The sequence below is a fragment of the Oncorhynchus tshawytscha genome, linkage group LG33, assembly GCF_018296145.1.
Source record: "Oncorhynchus tshawytscha isolate Ot180627B linkage group LG33, Otsh_v2.0, whole genome shotgun sequence".
In the NCBI taxonomy this organism is placed as follows: Eukaryota; Metazoa; Chordata; class Actinopteri; order Salmoniformes; family Salmonidae; genus Oncorhynchus; species Oncorhynchus tshawytscha.
This window is the reverse complement of record NC_056461.1, coordinates 38,064,634-38,084,393: the sequence shown is the minus strand read 5'-3', so window position 1 is coordinate 38,084,393 and position 19,760 is coordinate 38,064,634. Positions and strand designations below refer to the sequence as shown.

The window sequence follows — 19,760 nt, the reverse complement described above, 5'->3', positions numbered from 1 at the left end:
AAAGTTACGCTCCTGTGTATGCCCAATGATTATTGAATAATATACATTATTAGTGCCTCATGAGCTTAGTTCAACTGTCAACCCCATCAGAACCCAACATTTTAGATTCTGTAAACAAACACTGCATAGCCTCAAAATGTGGTTAACTATAATTTTAATATCATGGTTGGTCAGTCCTTGCATCCAAAGCTACAGTGCCTTCGGAAAGTATTCAGACCTCTTGACGTTTTCCACATTGTGTTACATTACAGCCTTATTCTAAAATCTACACATAGTACCGCATAATGACAAAGCAAAAAACACGTTTTTAGAAATGTTTGCTAATATATAAAAAAAACTTTAAAAAACTGAAATGTTACATTTACATAAGTATTCAGACTCTTTACTCAGTACTTTGTTGAAGCACCTTTGGCATTGATTACAGCATCGAGTCTTCTTGGGTATGACACTACAAGCTTGGCGCACCTGTATTTGGGGAGTTTCTCCCGTTCTTCTCTGCAGATCCTCTCAAGCTCTGTCAGGTTGGATGGGGAGAGTCGCTACACAGCTATTTTCAGGGCTCTCCAGAGATGTTCGATCAGGTCCAAGTCCGGGCTCTGGCTGGGCCACTCAAGGACATTCAGAGACTAGTCCCGAAGCCACTCCTGCGTTGTCCTGTTGGAAGGTGAACCTTTGCCCCAGTCTGAGGACCTGGGCGCTCTGGAGCAGGTTTTCATCAAGGATCAGTACTTTGCTCCATTCATCTTTGCTTTAATCCTGACAAGTCTCCCAGTTCCTGCCACTGAAAAACATCCCCAGAGCCTGTTAATGCCACCACCATACTTCACCATAGGGATGGTGCCAGGTTTCCTTCAGACGTGACACAAGAGTTCAATCTTTGGTTTCATCAGACCAGAGGATCTTGTTTCTCATGGTCTGAGAGTCTTTAGGTACCTTTTGGCAAACTCCAAGCGGGCTGTCATGTGCCTTTTACCGAGGAGTGGCTTTCGTCTGGCCAATCTAACATAGAAGCCTGATTGGTGGAGAGTGCTGCAGAGATGGTTCTCCAATCTCCACAGAGGAACTCTAGAGCTCTGTCAGAGTGACCATCGGGTTCTTGGCCACCTCCCTAACCAATGCCCTTCTCCCCCGATTGCTCAGTTTGGTCGGGAGAACAGATCTAGGAAGAGTCTTGGTGGTTCCAAACTTCTTCCATTTTAACAATGATGTAGGCCACTGTGTTCTTGATGGACTTTCAATGCTGCAGAAATGTTTTGGTACCCTTCCCCAGATCTGTGCCTCAACACAATCCTGTCTCGGAGCTCTACGGACAATTCCTTCAACATCATGTCTTGGTTTTTGCTCTGACATGCACTATTTATTTTATTTATTTATTTTACCTTTATTTAACCAGGTAGGCAAGTTGAGAACAAGTTCTCATTTACAATTGCGACCTGGCCAAGATAAAGCAAAGCAGTTCGACAGATACAACGACACAGAGTTACACATGGAGTAAAACAAACATACAGTCAATAATACAGTATAAACAAGTCTATATACAATGTGAGCAAATGAGGTGAGAAGGGAGGTAAAGGCAAAAAAGGCCATGGTGGCAAAGTAAATACAATATAGCAAGTAAAACACTGGAATGGTAGTTTTGCAATGGAAGAATGTGCAAAGTAGAAATAAAAATAATGGGGTGCAAAGGAGCAAAATAAATAAATAAATAAAAATTAAATACAGTTGGGAAAGAGGTAGTTGTTTGGGCTAAATTATAGGTGGGCTATGTACAGGTGCAGTAATCTGTGAGCTGCTCTGACAGTTGGTGCTTAAAGCTAGTGAGGGAGATAAGTGTTTCCAGTTTCAGAGATTTTTGTAGTTCGTTCCAGTCATTGGCAGCAGAGAACTGGAAGGAGAGGCGGCCAAAGGAAGAATTGGTTTTGGGGGTGACTAGAGAGATATACCTGCTGGAGCGTGTGCTACAGGTGGGAGATGCTATGGTGACCAGCGAGCTGAGATAAGGGGGGACTTTACCTAGCAGGGTCTTGTAGATGACATGGAGCCAGTGGGTTTGGCGACGAGTATGAAGCGAGGGCCAGCCAACGAGAGCGTACAGGTCGCAATGGTGGGTAGTATATGGGGCTTTGGTGATAAAACGGATTGCACTGTGATAGACTGCATCCAATTTGTTGAGTAGGGTATTGGAGGCTATTTTGTAAATGACATCGCCAAAGTCGAGGACTGGTAGGATGGTCAGTTTTACAAGGGTATGTTTGGCAGCATGAGTGAAGGATGCTTTGTTGCGAAATAGGAAGCCAATTCTAGATTTAACTTTGGATTGGAGATGTTTGATATGGGTCTGGAAGGAGAGTTTACAGTCTAACCAGACACCTAAGTATTTGTAGTTGTCCACGTATTCTAAGTCAGAGCCGTCCAGAGTAGTGATGTTGGACAGGCTGGTAGGTGCAGGTAGCGATCGGTTGAAGAGCATGCATTTAGTTTTACTTGTATTTAAGAGCAATTGGAGGCCACGGAAGGAGAGTTGTATGGCATTGAAGCTTGCCTGGAGGGTTGTTAACACAGTGTCCAAAGAAGGGCCGGAAGTATACAGAATGGTGTCGTCTGCGTAGAGGTGGATCAGGGATTCACCAGCAGCAAGAGCGACCTCATTGATGTATACAGAGAAGAGAGTCGGTCCAAGAATTGAACCCTGTGGCACCCCCATAGAGACTGCCAGAGGTCCGGACAGCAGACCCTCCGATTTGACACACTGAACTCTATCAGAGAAGTAGTTGGTGAACCAGGCGAGGCAATTATTTGAGAAACCAAGGCTGTCGAGTCTGCCGATGAGGATGTGGTGATTGACAGAGTCGAAAGCCTTGGCCAGATCAATGAATACGGCTGCACAGTAATGTTTCTTATCGATGGCGGTTAAGATATCGTTTAGGACCTTGAGCGTGGCTGAGGTGCACCCATGACCAGCTCTGAAACCAGATTGCATAGCAGAGAAGGTATGGTGAGATTCGAAATGGTCGGTAATCTGTTTGTTGACTTGGCTTTCGAAGACCTTAGAAAGGCACGGTAGGATAGATATAGGTCTGTAGCAGTTTGGGTCAAGAGTGTCCCCCTTTGAAGAGGGGGATGACCGCAGCTGCTTTCCAATCTTTGGGAATCTCAGACGACACGAAAGAGAGGTTGAACAGGTTAGTAATAGGGGTGGCAACAATTTCGGCAGATAATTTTAGAAAGAAAGGGTCCAGATTGTCTAGCCCGGCTGATTTGTAGGGGTCCAGATTTTGCAGCTCTTTCAGAACATCAGCTGAATGGATTTGGGAGAAGGAGAAATGGGGAAGGCTTGGGCGAGTTGCTGTTGGGGGTGCAGTGCTGTTGTCCGGGGTAGGAGTAGCCAGGTGGAAAGCATGGCCAGCCGTAGAAAAATGCTTATTGAAATTCTCAATTATGGTGGATTTATCATTGGTGACAGTGTTTCCTATCTTCAGTGCAGTGGGCAGCTGGGAGGAGGTGTTCTTATTCTCCATGGACTTTACAGTGTCCCAGAACTTTTTTGAGTTAGTGTTGCAGGAAGCAAATTTCTGCTTGAAAAAGCTAGCCTTGGCTTTTCTAACTGCCTGTGTATAATGGTTTCTAGCTTCCCTGAACAGCTGCATATCACGGGGCTGTTCGATGCTAATGCAGAACGCCATAGGATGTTTTTGTGTTGGTTAAGGGCAGTCAGGTCTGGGGAGAACCAAGGGCTATATCTGTTCCTGGTTCTAAATTTCTTGAATGGGGCATGTTTATTTAAGATGGTTAGGAAGGCATTTAAAAAAATATCCAGGCATCCTCTACTGACGGGATGAGATCAATATCCTTCCAGGATACCCCGGCCAGGTCGATTAGAAAGGCCTGCTCGCAGAAGTGTTTCAGGGAGCGTTTTACAGTGATGAGTGGAGGTCGTTTGACCGCTGACCCATTACGGATGCAGGCAATGAGGCAGTGATCGCTGAGATCTTGGTTGAAGACAGCAGAGGTGTATTTAGAGGGGAAGTTGGTTAGGATGATATCTATGAGGGTGCCCGTGTTTAAGGCTTTGGGGAGGTACCTGGTAGGTTCATTGATAATTTGTGTGAGATTGAGGGCATCAAGTTTAGATTGTAGGATGGCTGGGGTGTTAAGCATGTTCCAGTTTAGGTCACCTAGCAGCACGAACTCTGAAGATAGATGGGGGGCAATCAGTTCACATATGGTGTCCAGAGCACAGCTGGGGGCAGAGGGTGGTCTATAGCAGGTGGCAACGGTGAGAGACTTGTTTTTAGAGAGGTGGATTTTTAAAAGTAGAAGTTCAAATTGTTTGGGTACAGACCTGGATAGTAGGACAGAACTCTGCAGGCTATCTTTGCAGTAGATTGCAACACCGCCCCCTTTGGCAGTTCTATCTTGTCTGAAAATGTTGTAGTTTGGAATTAAAATTTCTGAATTTTTGGTGGTCTTCCTAAGCCAGGATTCAGACACAGCTAGAACATCCGGGTTGGCTGAGTATGCTAAAGCAGTGAATAGAACAAACTTAGGAGGAGGCTTCTAATGTTAACATGCATGAAACCAAGGCTATTACGGTCACAGAAGTCATCAAAAGAGAGCGCCTGGGGAATAGGAGTGGAGCTAGGCACTGCAGGGCCTGGATTCACCTCTACATCGCCAGAGGAACATAGGAGGAGTAGAATAAGGGTACGGCTAAAAGCTATGAGAATTGGTCGTCTAGAACGTCTGGAACATAGAGTAAAAGGAGGTTTCTGGGGGCGATAAAATAGCATCAAGGTATAATGTACAGACAAATGTATGGTAGGATGTGAATACAGTGGAGGTAAACCTAGGTATTGAGTGATGAAGAGAGAGATATTGTCTCTAGAAACATCATTGAAACCAGGAGATGTCATTGCATGTGTGGGTAGTGGAACTAATAGGTTGGATAAGGTATAGTGAGCAGGACTAGAGGCTCTACAGTGAAATAAGCCAATAAACACTAACCAGAACAGCAATGGACAAGACATATTGACATTAAGGAGAGGCATGCTTAGTCGAGTGATCAAAAGGGTCCGGTGAGTGGAGAGGTTGGTTGGTGATTTAGACAGCTAGCCAGGCCATCGGTAGCAAGCTAGCATAGGATGGAGGTCTGTTGTTAGCCACCTCTTGCGTTCTGTCAGTAGATTAGTGGGGTTCCGTGTGGTAGAGGGGATTAATCCAAATCACACAACAACAAAAATAAAAACAATAGATATAGTTATAGATGCCCAAGAAGAAAACATAATAATAATAAAAATAAATAAATTGTCCGATTGTCTATTCAGATAGCAGCCGGTAAGATAGCTAACGGTTAGCAGGCCGCAGATGGGCGTTCAGGTAACGTCGCGACGGAGGAGCCAGCCGGATCTCCTTCGGGTAGATAACGTCGGCAGTCCAGTTATGAAGGCCCGGTGGGGCTCCGCGTAGGCAGTAGAACGGGTCCGGATAGGTGACTGCAGCCCAGGAGTGATTGATGGAACTCAGGAGTGATTGACGGAGCTGGCTAGCTCCGGAATAATTGATGTTTACTCCGGAATCGACGAAGGCCGATAGTCACATGGATAGCAGCTAGCTAGCTGTGAGATCCGGGTATGAATGTCCAGAGAGCAGTCGAAATCCAGGGACATGGAGAGAAATTGGTCCGGTATGTTCCGTTCCGTTCCGAGCCGCGCTGCGCCATACAGAACTGGCGATAGATTTTCGAGCTAAAGGATAGCTGATGACAACAAACCGTGGTTAGCTGAATACTAACGATTTGACGGTAAAGAAGCTAACTAGCTTCTGGATTAGCTTCTGGCTAGTTTCAGGCTAGCTTCTTGGAGGATTACAGATTTGAGGTAAATAATACTTTTTTATAAATATAAATTGGTGAGGCGGGTTGCAGGAGAGTGTTTTGAAGATGAGTTGATGGAAAATAAAAATGAAATTATGTGAAAAAAAGTTGTAAATATATATATATACAGGACACGACAAGACGAGGACAAAAGACGTCTGAACTGCTATGCCACCTTGGAGATGAATCAACTGTGGGATCTTATATAGACAGGTGTGTGCCTTTCTAAATCATGTCCAATTAATTGAATTTACCACAGGTGGACTCCAATCAAGTTGTAGAAACATCTCAAGGATGCACCTGAGCTCAATTTCAAAACTCATTGGAAAGGGTCTAAATACTAATGTAAATAGGGTCTAAATACTAATGTAAAGGTATTTCTGCTTTTTATTTTAAATAAATGTTCTAAAATGTAGAAAAACCTGTTTTCGCTTTGTCATTATGGGGTGTATATTGTGTGTTGATAAAGTAAACCAAATAGTGAAAAAGTCAAGGGGTCTGAATACTTTCCGTAGGCACTGTATGTCTACGAATGTAAGAGTGGTTGAATTTCTCCATTCACAACCAGTGTTGTGAAACCCACAATGACTCAATAATCCATGCTTTCTGGGAAGGCTACAAAGTCCAAAAGTTATGGGCGGAGCTAGAAAGTTGACCTTCAAAAGCACTATAATGTAAACCCACTCCCAATCCATCGGTCTGTATATATCAGGACATGAAACACAGGGTGCATTGTGATACCCAATGCGCCAGAAGACTCATCACTCATCCTGAAGAAAAAAAAACAATCTCAAAACTGTGGAAATCAATCAATCCGCCACCATCAACACAATGGAACCGAGAAAAACAAACTGGCACATGTTTTATTTTTACTCCGTTGTTTGTAAACAATGTAATTGTAAACAAACACTGTATAGCCTCAAAAAATATGGTTAAAACTAAACATTTGTATATGATGGATGGTCAGTCCTTGCACTCATAGCTCCAGCCCAAACCCTCAGTATTTGGTTTGAAATACAGATGACCCTTTTAAAATAGGAATAAATCAGTTCAGTTGAATGGAAATCTATTGTGGATTGAATCAAATGAAGCTTTGTAGCGGTAACACTTGTTTTTTCACGGCTAAAGCTTTTTTCCTTTGTCTCTCTCAGTTAGCTCAAGCTTACACTTACACAAAGAGATTTCTCCATTTCTTTCTTAGGTGTTTGCATTCTCCCTCAAACCAATTGTCATTGTTTTCCATTTTCGTAGGTTGTCTGCTTGACATTTTAAGATTTGATAGGGAAGCTGAAAGGTCAAATATAATGTTTAGGCTTTCTACTGTCAAGTTTACACCTTCACTATTACAGTGAAATGTTTTGTCAAGGAAGTTGTCTAAAAAGGATTTAATTTGTTGTCGCCTAATTGTTTTTTGGTAGGTTTCTACACTACTTTCCTTCCAGCTATAGCTATTCTTAATACTGTTCAGTTCCCTTGGCTTTGATGCCTCATGATTGAGTATTGCTTTGTTCAGGTAGACTGTGATTTTGTTGTGATCTGAAAGACTCTCGGTTGAGGTCAGTGATAAAGTCATCTACAGTACTACTGCCATGGGATGAGCTGTAGGTGTACCTACCATAGAAGTCTTCTCGAAGACTACCATTGAATATGTACAGATCCAGCGTGCGACAGAGCTACAGGAGTTGTGACAAGTTTTTGTTGGTTGTTTTGTCATAGCTGTGTCTAGGGGGGCATATTTGGGAGGGAATACTGTCACCTCCAGGTAGGTGTTTGTCCCCCTGTGTGCTGAGAGTGTCAGGTTCCTGTCCAGTTCTGGCATTTAGGTCACCACAGACTAGTAATGATGCTCATAAGACATTTGTTGTCGCTAATGGAATGTGCCACTGAGGAACTATGCTGGTCCAGGAAGACCCTTTATGAGTCAGGAGTGGAGTGGAGTCATCTCAGCAGACAGATCCCAGATGGCTGGTTTTTATGGAGATGTATGTGGCTGGGCTGGGGGCTTGGAGCCAGTGGAGTAGCCCTACTCAATCCCCTGCACAGAAAAAAAAGAGGCAACTATTCCCCCCATCCCCCTAGGTAAGTTGCATGTGTGTTCTGCACTGTCAAGGGCCGAACTGACATGTAGAAGCCACATATTTCAGATATAGGCAGACCCCTTGGGCCAGCCATGACGTGAGAATGTAGTGATGAGATGAGATTGTGATTTACCCTTGTTATTTATCTCTAACGCCACCTACCACTATACATTATGGATGAGATCTGTCTCTGGTCTGCACAAGGGGAGTTCAGGCTACTGTCCAGATTACGGATGTCTGTATGTATCTGATGTAGCGTAGTTTAGTTTCTTCTCAAGGTCACACTCTTTAATCTTTATAATAGGGGAGGAGTACACTCCTAGGGGGAAAGTTCAGACATCTGCACTAAAACCTTGCTAAATCATCAAGGACATTTTGTAACACTATAGCAAGGTGTTCTTGATTATTTGGGGATTTTTTTCTTCTCGCATTTTCAAATAAGGTGTTTCGATTATCATATCATGAATGGCCTGTGAACTCTGGCTAAGGATGCTGTGATAAGGCTTGCATAGGGCCATCGTGTTTCATATCCACAGAGGGGAAAAACAGGTCAGAATTGCCACAATTCCTGATATTACAAATGTCAAAGAACATTCCAAGCAAATTGAACTGAACACTAAGAATGCGATAAGAAAGAACCCAATTATAGCAGTGGACATCCCCCTTTTTAATGCTGTAGTTCCACAACAGCCCTTTGCAGTCCGGTGTCCGTAGGCATCGCTGAAACGATTTGAAGAATACAGAAGTCTGTGTCTAATTATTCCTGAGAATGGATGGATTCCTTCAGATGAAAGAGAGAAAAGTGAGGCCACCAGGCAGGCAACACTGGCAGGGTGAAAAGTCATTCAGAAGCCTGCAGCAGCTGCACACTGTCAAATCTCCCCCGGCTGTCTGCAACCAGGGACTGTAGGGAGGTACTGTACAGTTCACTCAGATCTGTTGGTCACTCTGATACACTCTACCCTCTGGCTCACATAAACATACACATTAACACAGTGCTCAGGACGATAAGCACTGAACACACTGAGGGAACAAAGGAACTAAGAGAGACTGGTTACCAGAGTCGCCTCGTCTTCCCATCCTTCCCCGTTTTCCTGGAGGCCCTAGAAGGATGACAGAGAGAGAGAGAGATAAATGGATGTTATTCATCGCCTGTCTTTTGTTGTCACCAAAGTAGGGGATACAGCTGAATGAAAAACAACAACCTATATGTCATAGTGTGCAACTTGCACAGCTACCAATGAGGAATGATCTGTTTACTTCTCAGATATCTGAACTAGTCTGGACCGTGTTTGTACAAGTCCGATAAGATTCTTCCATTACAGAGTATCAATTGTGTGTAGAGACAGGAGGAGATAGTACACATGACCTGCCAAAACCGATGTTATGACAATGGGTTAACAGATCACTAACTGACTGATGGGTGATATAATATAGGAAGCTGATAGACAGCGTGAGAAAAATAGCTTTTCTGTTTCCCATTCCTGAAGACAGGCTCAGTGATCAGTGTGGAAGCTTCCCTTGGTGTGTCCACCCTGAAGATAAGAGGCCCGGCTGGGAAAAGGGCTATTCCTGACAGCAGCGATTGGGACACACAGACACCATCACCTCAACTTTCCCCTGGCTGCATCTGCAGGAAGGCCCCAGCCAACAGTGACATCACACACAAGCCAAACAAATAATTATGTCTGTCAGCGCTGAGCAACCTGCTCTAATTAGAGTCCAGGCACAGTGCAGCCTCTCATAAAGATAATGTTTAGAGTTCTATCTAAAAACACACACTGGTGAGTGGTGACCTGACCAGACATGATGAAGGGAAGGCTCTTCCATCAGGGTTTCAGTTTAGACACGTCAGGCGTCCATGGATGATGAGGATTTGAGATACCATCAAAGCTTTGGAATTGCCTGGTTTAAAAAAAAATCTACTTATTGCATGCATTTTATCAACCTATTCAAATGTGATATGGCTTAGACGGGGAAATTGTGAATCACAATATAAGTGTGATGAGAATAGAGTTTCAACGTGCTGTACAACTCTCCCTCTGTTTTTCATTTGCTGGTGGCTGTGTGGACTTATCCCTCCAGTCTGAAGCCAGGCCATACGTAGCTGGATGCCTCATATCGATAACCCCCACAAGGATCAGGGGCTACAGCTGCATTGTTGATTAAGGGCTTGTAAAGTAAGCATTTCACAGTAAGGTCTAAACCGCTTGTATTCGGTGCATGTGACCAAGCAAATGTGATTTGATTTGATTACACACCTTCCACTGAGATCCAACAAGACCAACTGGCCCACATTCTCCACAGCACAGATAACATGTTCAACATGCCTTCACCCTGACGCACTGGCCCAAGTCATAGTCCAAGGTATCAGATCTCAAGAACGGTTTATGCTTTTAATAAGAAAATACTGTAACACCATATTATTTTACCACAGCACTTGTTCCAAAGGCTAATTGCTTTAGCTCACAAGCAGGGGGAGGGTAGCTACGCGTTCAGATGACGTCAGCTCAGTATAACGTTTACCAATGGGACACACCACTACGCAAAACGGAACAAAAGAGATTGAATTACCATTTAAATGTTAACGTGAAAGTCCTCTGTTTTATCCAACAGATCCAACATGTGTGATTTACATGCCTATTACGCACAGGCCAAATAGTCAATGTTGCAGGAGTGAATGTCCCGCACTCTATAGTTAGTGTACGGTATACAGTACGTCTTTTAAAACTGGAGATATACTTACACATCTATGATGAATAAACCCCTTACGCCACCTTCTGACTGTCTGCTGAAAAATCACAACACTAAATGACATGTAAATCCTATTAAAGGAGGAATATGTGACTTGTACACTAAACTTTGTGTGTGTGATGTTTCCCCTCTTCAGAACGAATCAAAATAAAACATACAGCAAGATATTGAAATAATAATTTTAAGGCCAACTGGCTCTGTCTCAATGAAATGAGCTCACAGAAGAACAAATGTGATTTAACTCAATCCATTGTCCTGAAGATTTTTAGCAGACGTTTTTATCCTTGCAGTCATGGTCCAGGGAATTGAACACCCTCTATCCTGGCGTTGCAAGCACCATGCTCTGCCAACGGAGATACAGAGGTCCACAACTGAGCTACAGAGGTCCACAACTGAGATACAGAGGTCCACAACTGAGCTACAGAGGTCCACAACTGAGCTACAGAGGTCCACAACTGAGCTACAGAGGTCCACAACGGAGCTACAGAGGTCCACAACTGAGATACAGAGGTCCACAACTGAGATACAGAGGTCCACAACTGAGCTACAGAGGTCCACAACTGAGCTACAGAGGTCCACAACTGAGCTACAGAGGTCAACAACTGAGCCACAGAGGACATACCTGTACTTTTCTCTAAATGTACAGTACGAAAACGAGACTGGTATGGCTATAATCAGAGTTACTATAGTGAACTAAAAGTTATTTTGGGTAGCTGACTCTGTGTTGATCTTTACTATGGATGGAAGAGATCCAGTAGAGAGAGAGAGAGGAAACAGTCATCTGGCCCAATACATATTCATCACCTGGCACCCAGACACTATGTTAATTAATAGGAATCCTCAATACATATTCATCACCTGGCACCCAGACACTATGTTAATTAATAGGAATCCTCAATACATATTCATCACCTGGCACCCAGACACTATGTTAATTAATAGGAATCCTCAATACATATTCATTACCTGGCACCCAGACACTATGTTAATTGGGATCTTCAATATGTATTTACTACCTGGCACCCAGACACTATGTTAATTGGGATCTTCAATATGTATTTACTACCTGGCACCCAGACACTATGTTAATTGGGATCTTCAATATGTATTTACTACCTGCCACCCAGACACTATGTTAATTAGGATCTTCTAATATGTATTTACTACCTGGCACCCAGACACTATGTTAATTAGGATCTTCAATATGTATTTACTACCTGGCACCCAGACACTATGTTAATTGGGATCTTCAATATGTATTTACTACCTGGCACCCAGACACTATGTTAATTAGGATCTTCAATATGTATTTACTACCTGGCACCCAGACACTATGTTAATTAATAGGGATCTTCAAGGTACCATATAGGTGTTCCAGAAACCCACACCTCCACCAGGTTTGGATTAAGAGTCTTAGAGGTGCTGGAATATGCACATGAATAGAGGGAATTCATAATGAATTCCATGGACAGTAATTTAGCAGGTGGTACGTGTTAGCTTGTTTAATTTGTAACACCACAAAAGAACCTATAGTGTGCTGAGGGTGTGAAAAGGAGGAGGAAAGAGCAATAACTGGGGTCGACGCCCCTCCACCCACCCACTTGGGATCCAATTCAGACCAGACGTAGATTAGTGGTGCTTATCCACATCTTAAGATACCACAGTGTCGCGGCAGGATGGAGCCAAAGGAAACTTAAAGCAGAAATGACCAACACAGGAAGGAGATTTTTTTTTCTGGGTGAAGATTGTGTGTGTTTTATGGAACTGTCTAAATCCAGTAGCCCTCTTAGATTAAAAATACACGCTTATTAACTTTGACAGATCAATCAACCTGGCAGAACATTCAAACTAAATATTATCTTTTGAAGCTTAATTTTAGATCGCTAAATAGCCCTGAAGTAAAAATATTTGGAACTTGTCTGATACAAAACATTTAAACTACTTTGAGATTTACTTATTTAGGGAGCATGTCTGATACACAAGCTGAGTAATAGTGCAATATTATCTAGGGAGAATAGAGTTATTGTGAGTTATATATACTAGAGTTATTGTGAGTTATATATTAAGGAATATTTTTTATCTTTGATATTCTCTTGGGTCTGTAGAGACAACGAGGGAGCACACGTTTCCAGCTCTGTTTCCCTGGTACTAGTAGTGTCAGTAGGAACTGCACAAAAAAAACACAACGATAATCCAAGTTTGAAGATGACATACTGGAAATTGTTGTAAGAAGGTTTGAAGATGACAGACGAAACTGTTATAAGAAGGTTTGAAGATGACAGACAGGAAACTGTTGTAAGAAGGTTTGAAGATGACAGACAGGAAAGGTTTGATTTAAATGTACTGATTATTTCTGTCTGTAATAATGCCCTTTTGTGGGGAAATACATTTTGATTGACTGGGCCTGGCTCCCCAGTGAGTGGGCCTGGCTCCCAACATGGCAGGAACTAATGGGGATCCATAATAAACCCTAGGAAGAGTAGCTCCTGCCTTGGCAGGAATTCATGGTATCCTTAATAAATACGAATACAAACAGTGTACATGTAAACAAACACTATATAGCCTCAAAACATGGTTAAAACTATACTTTGATTTCATGGATGGTCAGTCTTTGCATTTATAACTCTCTGATACATCTATGAGAGTGGTTACATTTCACCAACCCCATCTCTCAGCTGTTATCAAAAACAGTGGAAGGGTGGCTGCTTTGTTGTTTAAACTACAGATTTCCTCTTTAAAAAGTGAAATTGAGACAAAACCTTTCATTTTATGCTCGTTACAATCTTCCTTTTGGGGTGAATGGTGGATAGAAACGATCTACTTCCTCTGTGTCACCTTTCCTTCATCCCTAATACAGAAGAAGAGTGTTGGTATTGGTAATAAGCAACAACTGAACAGTTTCTTATGGTGCAGATCTGGTTTCAATGAGAAATCCATGTTGTGGTTAGCAACTTTAGGTGATGTCACCAGCCATACATAATGACCACGCTCTCTGCCAGCCCTAAAGCTTAGAAACAGCTCATACGAAGACAGCAGTGTTATAAGTTCGGTCAATATTCACCTAAGTGTTCAACGCACATCCTCTGCATTAAAGCTACAACACTTTTCTTCTACAATGTGTTGGAATTTGAAGTCTAGACAACAGGCAGCTCTACCAGTAGCAGGACTAATAGCACACGGCACTTCAAAGTAGAACTCTCCAGGTAGCATATTATGGTGGAATGAACAGATCCTAGAACAAATGCGATTAATCTAGTGACATAGGTCTGATGAGGATGAGCCCGTAATTAGACATGGGCTATATGGACAAAAAAGTCCCGTCATCGCAATGACAATAATAATAACAATAAATAGAATGATAACTTCATAACATTAAAGCGCACCACAGTTTACAACATTAGTGTGAACTACAGTTTATAACATTAATGTGAACTACAGTTTACAACATTAGTGTGAACCACAGTTTACAACATTAATGTGAACCACAGTTTACAACATTAATGTGAACCACAGTTTACAACATTAATGTGAACCACAGTTTACAACATTAGTGTGAACCACAGTTTACAACATTAATGTGAACCACAGTTTACAACATTAATGTGAACCACAGTTTATAACATTAGTGTGAACCACAGTTTACAACATTAATGTGAACCACAGTTTACAACATTAATGTGAACCACAGTTTACAACATTAGTGTGAACCACAGTTTACAACATTAGTGTGAACCACAGTTTATAACATTAATGTGAACCACAGTTTACAACATTAATGTGAACCACAGTTTACAACATTAATGTGAACCACAGTTTACAACATTAATGTGAACCACAGTTTACAACATTAATGTGAACCACAGTTTACAACATTAATGTGAACCACAGCTTACAACATTAGTGTGAACCACAGTTTATAACATTAATGTGAACCACAGTTTACAACATTAGTGTGAACCACAGTTTACAACATTAATGTGAACCACAGTTTACAACATTAGTGTGAACCACAGTTTATAACATTAGTGTGAACCACAGTTTATAACATTAGTGTGAACCACAGTTTATAACATTAATGTGAACCACAGTTTATAACATTAGTGTGAACCACAGTTTATAACATTAGTGTGAACCACTGTTTATAACATTAATGTGAACCACAGTTTATAACATTAGTGTGAACCACAGTTTATAACATTAATGTGAACCACAGTTTATAACATTAGTGTGAACCACAGTTTATAACATTAATGTGAAACACAGTTTATAACATTAGTGTGAACCACAGTTTACAACATTAATGTGAACCACAGTTTATAACATTAATGTGAACCACAGTTTACAACATTAATGTGAACCACAGTTTACAACATTAGTGTGAACCACAGTTTATAACATTAATGTGAACCACAGTTTACAACATTAGTGTGAACCACAGTTTACAACATTAATGTGAACCACAGTTTACAACATTAGTGTGAACCACAGTTTATAACATTAATGTGAACCACAGTTTATAACATTAGTGTGAACCACAGTTTATAACATTAATGTGAACCACAGTTTATAACATTAATGTGCACCACAGTTTATAACATTAATGTGAACCACAGTTTATAACATTAGTGTGAACCACAGTTTATAACATTAATGTGAACCACAGTTTATAACATTAATGTGAACCACAGTTTATAACATTAATGTGCACCACAGTTTATAACATTAATGTGAACCACAGTTTATAACATTAGTGTGAACTACAGTTTATAACATTAATGTGAACCACAGTTTATAACATTAATGTGAACCACAGTTTATAACATTAATGTGAACCACAGTTTATAACATTAATGTGCACCACAGTTTATAACATTAATGTGAACCACAGTTTATAACATTAGTGTGAACTACAGTTTATAACATTAATGTGAACCACAGTTTATAACATTAGTGTGAACTACAGTTTATAACATTAATGTGAACCACAGTTTATAACATTAATGTGAACCACAGTTTATAACATTAATGTGAACCACAGTTTATAACATTAATGTGCACCACAGTTTATAACATTAATGTGAACCACAGTTTATAACATTAGTGTGAACCACAGTTTATAACATTAATGTGAACCATAGTTTACCACAGTTTATAGGATAATAACCATGTATTATCCTTTAAACTACTAGTAGTTTGATTGCTGTAGCCATCAATTGTCCCATTAACAATCACCCATATTAGCAAACTTATTTCATCTTAAACATTTCTCTAGTCCCTTGAACAACAGCCTATCCCTTGAACAGCCTCTCCCTTGAACAGCCTCCCCCCTGAACAGCAGCCTATCCCTTGAACAACAGCCTATCCCTTGAACAGCCTCTCCCTTGACCAGCAGCCTATCCCTTGAACAACAGCCTATCCCTTGAACAGCAGCCTATCCCTTGAACAACAGCCTATCCCTTGAACAGCAGCCTATCCCTTGAACAACAGCCTATCCCTTGAACAGCAGCCTATCCCTTGAACAACAGCCTATCCCTTGAACAGCAGCCTATCCCTTGAACAACAGCCTATCCCTTGAACAGCAGCCTATCCCTTGAACAACAGCCTATCCCTTGAACAGCAGCCTATCCCTTGAACAACAGCCTATCCCTTGAACAACAGCCTATCCCTTGAACAGCAGCCTATCCCTTGAACAACAGCCTATCCCTTGAACAGCAGCCTATCCCTTGAAGCCTATCCCTTGAACAGCAGCCTATCCCTTGAACAACAGCCTATCCCTTGAACAACAGCCTATCCCTTGAACAGCAGCCTATCCCTTGAACAACAGCCTATCCTTTGAACAAGAGCCTATCCCTTGAACAACAGCCTATCCCTTGAACAGCAGCCTATCCCTTGAACAACAGCCTATCCCTTGAACAGCAGCCTATCCCTTGAACAACAGCCTATCCCTTGAACAGCAGCCTATCCCTTGAACAACAGCCTAACCCTTGAACAACAGCCTAACCCTTGAACAACAGCCTATCCCTTGAACAGCCTCTCCCTTGAACAACAGCCTATCATTTGAACAAGAGCCTATCCCTTGAACAGCCTCTCCCTTGAACAACAGCCTATCCCTTGAACAGCAGCCTATACCTTGAACAACAGCCTATCCCTTGAACAGCAGCCTAACTCTTGAACAACAGCCTATCCCTTGAACAGCAGCCTATCATTTGAACAAGAGCCTATCCCTTGAACAGCCTCTCCCTTGAACAACAGCCTATCCCTTGAACACCAGCCTCTCCCTTGAACAGCCTATCCCTTGAACAACAGCCTATCCATTGAACAGCCTCTCCCTTGAACAACAGCCATCCTTTGAACAAGAGCCTATCCCTTGAACAACAGCCTATCCCTTGAACAACAGCCTCTCCCTTGAACAGCCTATCCCTTGAACAACAGCCTATCCCTTGAACAACAGCCTATCCCATGAACAACAGCCTATCCCTAACCAAGCGCTGCTTAACACTGATGAGAGGTACAATATCAAATCATTCACAGTGAAAAGACTGGGGTTAGGGTTTATCCATGAAATATGATATACAGCACATATTTATGGATTCCAAACAATTGCAGTATTCAGATCCCTTTACTTCTCCACATTTTGTTACGCTACAGCCTCTTGGCATTCAAGACAAAGACTTCAATTTTGGTTTCATCCAACCAGAGAATCTTGTTTCTCATGGTCTGAGAGTCTTTAGGTACCTTTTGGAAAACTCCAAGTGGGATGTCATGTGCCTTTTACTAAGGAGTGACTTCCGTCTGGCCACTCTACCATAAAGGCCTGATTGGTGGAGTGCTCCAGAGATGGTTGTCCTTCTGGAACGTTCTCCCATCTCCACCTAGGAACACTAGAGCTCTGTCAGAGTGACCATTGGGTTCTTGGTCACTTCCCTGACCAGGGTACTTCTCCCCCGATTGCTCAGTTTGGCCAGGCGGCCAGCTGTAGAAAGAATCTTGGTGGTTCCAAATTTCTTCCATTTAAGAATGATGGAGGTCACTGTGTTTTTGGGGACCTTCAATGCTGCAGAAATGTTTGGGTTCCCTTCCCCAGATCTGTGCCTCCGTACAATCCTGTCTCGGCGCTCTACAGACAATTCCTTCAACCTCATGGCTTGATTTTTGCTCTGACATGCACTGTCAACTGTGATACTTTATATCGAAAGGTGTGTGCCTTTCCAAATCATGTCCATTACATTGAATTTACCACAGGTGAACTCCAATCAAGTTGTAGAAACATCTCAAGGATGATCAACGGAAACAAGATGCAACTGAGCTCAATTTCAAGTCTCATAGCAAAGGGTCTGAATTCTTATGTATATAAGTTATTTCTGTTTTATATTTTTTATAATTTTGCAAAAATTTCGAAAAACCTGTTTTCACTTTGTCATTATGGGGTATTGTGTGTAGATAATGTAACAAAATAGTGAAAAAGTCAAGGTAACATGCTATCAAATAAAGACAGGAGATGTGGTCTGTAAGGCCATGTTGTGTCTGTACTCTCTCTCTCTCTCTCTCTCCTAGTTAATGATATTGTAATAAAGGCAATGACTTTTAATATGGTCTAATCGAATAATTTGCGTCAAGCCAGTCCTGCTACAACGAAGGGCTGGCCATATCATCAATATGTCAAACCAGAGACTACATACGTCTTTGATTTCCCATGGTTTCCATTTGAATTATGTAAAATGATTTAATAAAGCATGGATATATCAATACACATCAATGTTCAACATTGTGTGAACTACTAAGACATTAACACGAAAATGTACTATCCTTAAGAATCCACAAGTCAAAATTGGAGTGTGCAATTAGCCTTGAAACCCCCTTTCCACTTTGAGGAAACCTGATCCTTTGTTGTGGCTGTAGAGGAGCACAAGTTAAAGCAGAGGGGAAGTTACAACTGCAAAACATCATGACACGTAGGCCTACCGGTATATAGCAGGGTTATTGAAGGGGTGTCTGGGGCAGTCTGCAAGCTTTCAGTCCAGTAATATGACCATTATTTAGGCTGAACATCTCTTCCAAACGTATCCAAAACATCTCTTCCAAACGTATCCAAAACATCTCTTCAGTGTGCGTGGGTTTGTGGGGAGTGGTGGGGTGGGGGTTTGTGTGTGGGCGTGTATGGATTTGTTTTACCCAGATTACTGGACAACAGGACAAGGACATCTGACGTAAGCATTTTATAAACTGCTTCTATCTGATACAGGAACTAACATTGACGTGGCCATCACCTAATGGGTTTCAGAACTTGGCTTAACAGACAGTAATTTGGGCTTTAAAACCTGCTCTGCACTATACGAAAAAGGACCCCCACACTCTCCTCAACCTCCCCTCAACCTTCTCTCCCAACCTCCCTCTTAACCCCCCCCACACACCATTCAAACCCTCCTCAACCTCCTAACCTCCCCCTCAAAATGGGCCATCAACCTATTCAACCGCGTCAATCTCCACTCAACCGCCTCAACCTCCACTCAACCTACCTTCAACAGCCACTCAACCTACCCTCAACCTCCCTCTCAGCCTCCCTCACACCCTCCTCAACAGCCCCTCAACCCTCCCTCTCAACCTCCCCCTCACCCTCCTCATCCTCCTCAACCTCCCTCTCAATCTCCCCCATACCCTCCTCACCCTCCTCAACCTCCCCTCTAAAATGTGGATTGAATTAGGGGGAAAAGTTATAATGCCCGAATAGATTTCCTTTCATATTTGATCTGTGGCTTTTTAATCAGTACCATTTTCCTGTTAGTTTCACAGGCCCGTAAGCCTTTTGAGCCCCAATGTAAGTCCACACTACTTCTCACACTAATGAAAAAGGACTGTTTTTTCACCCCTCATCAACAACTTTAAGGTTTAAAGGGCAATTCTGGCACTTTTCAAGCACTTATTCATCATATACAGTACCAAACTAGTTTCTACATACACTGAGTGTACAAAATATTAGGAACACCTGCTCTTTCCAATATATAGACTTACCAGGTGAACCAAGGTGAAAGCTATGATCACTTATTGACGTCACTTGT

The 19,760-nt window shown here is 42.1% G+C and overlaps 1 protein-coding gene across 4 annotated transcripts in view; it reads right to left on the bottom strand.

Moving 5' to 3' along the window:
• Window positions 1-19,760, bottom strand: part of LOC112231416 (collagen alpha-1(XXIII) chain) — a 106,356-nt gene that overhangs the window by 21,969 nt on the left and 64,627 nt on the right. For all 4 annotated transcript variants that reach the window (XM_042311295.1, XM_042311296.1, XM_042311294.1 and 1 more), the window contains one exon: window positions 9,009-9,053. In XM_042311295.1, coding sequence (XP_042167229.1) covers window positions 9,009-9,053 — 45 coding nt within the window. The remainder of the gene's footprint in view (window positions 1-9,008; window positions 9,054-19,760) is intronic.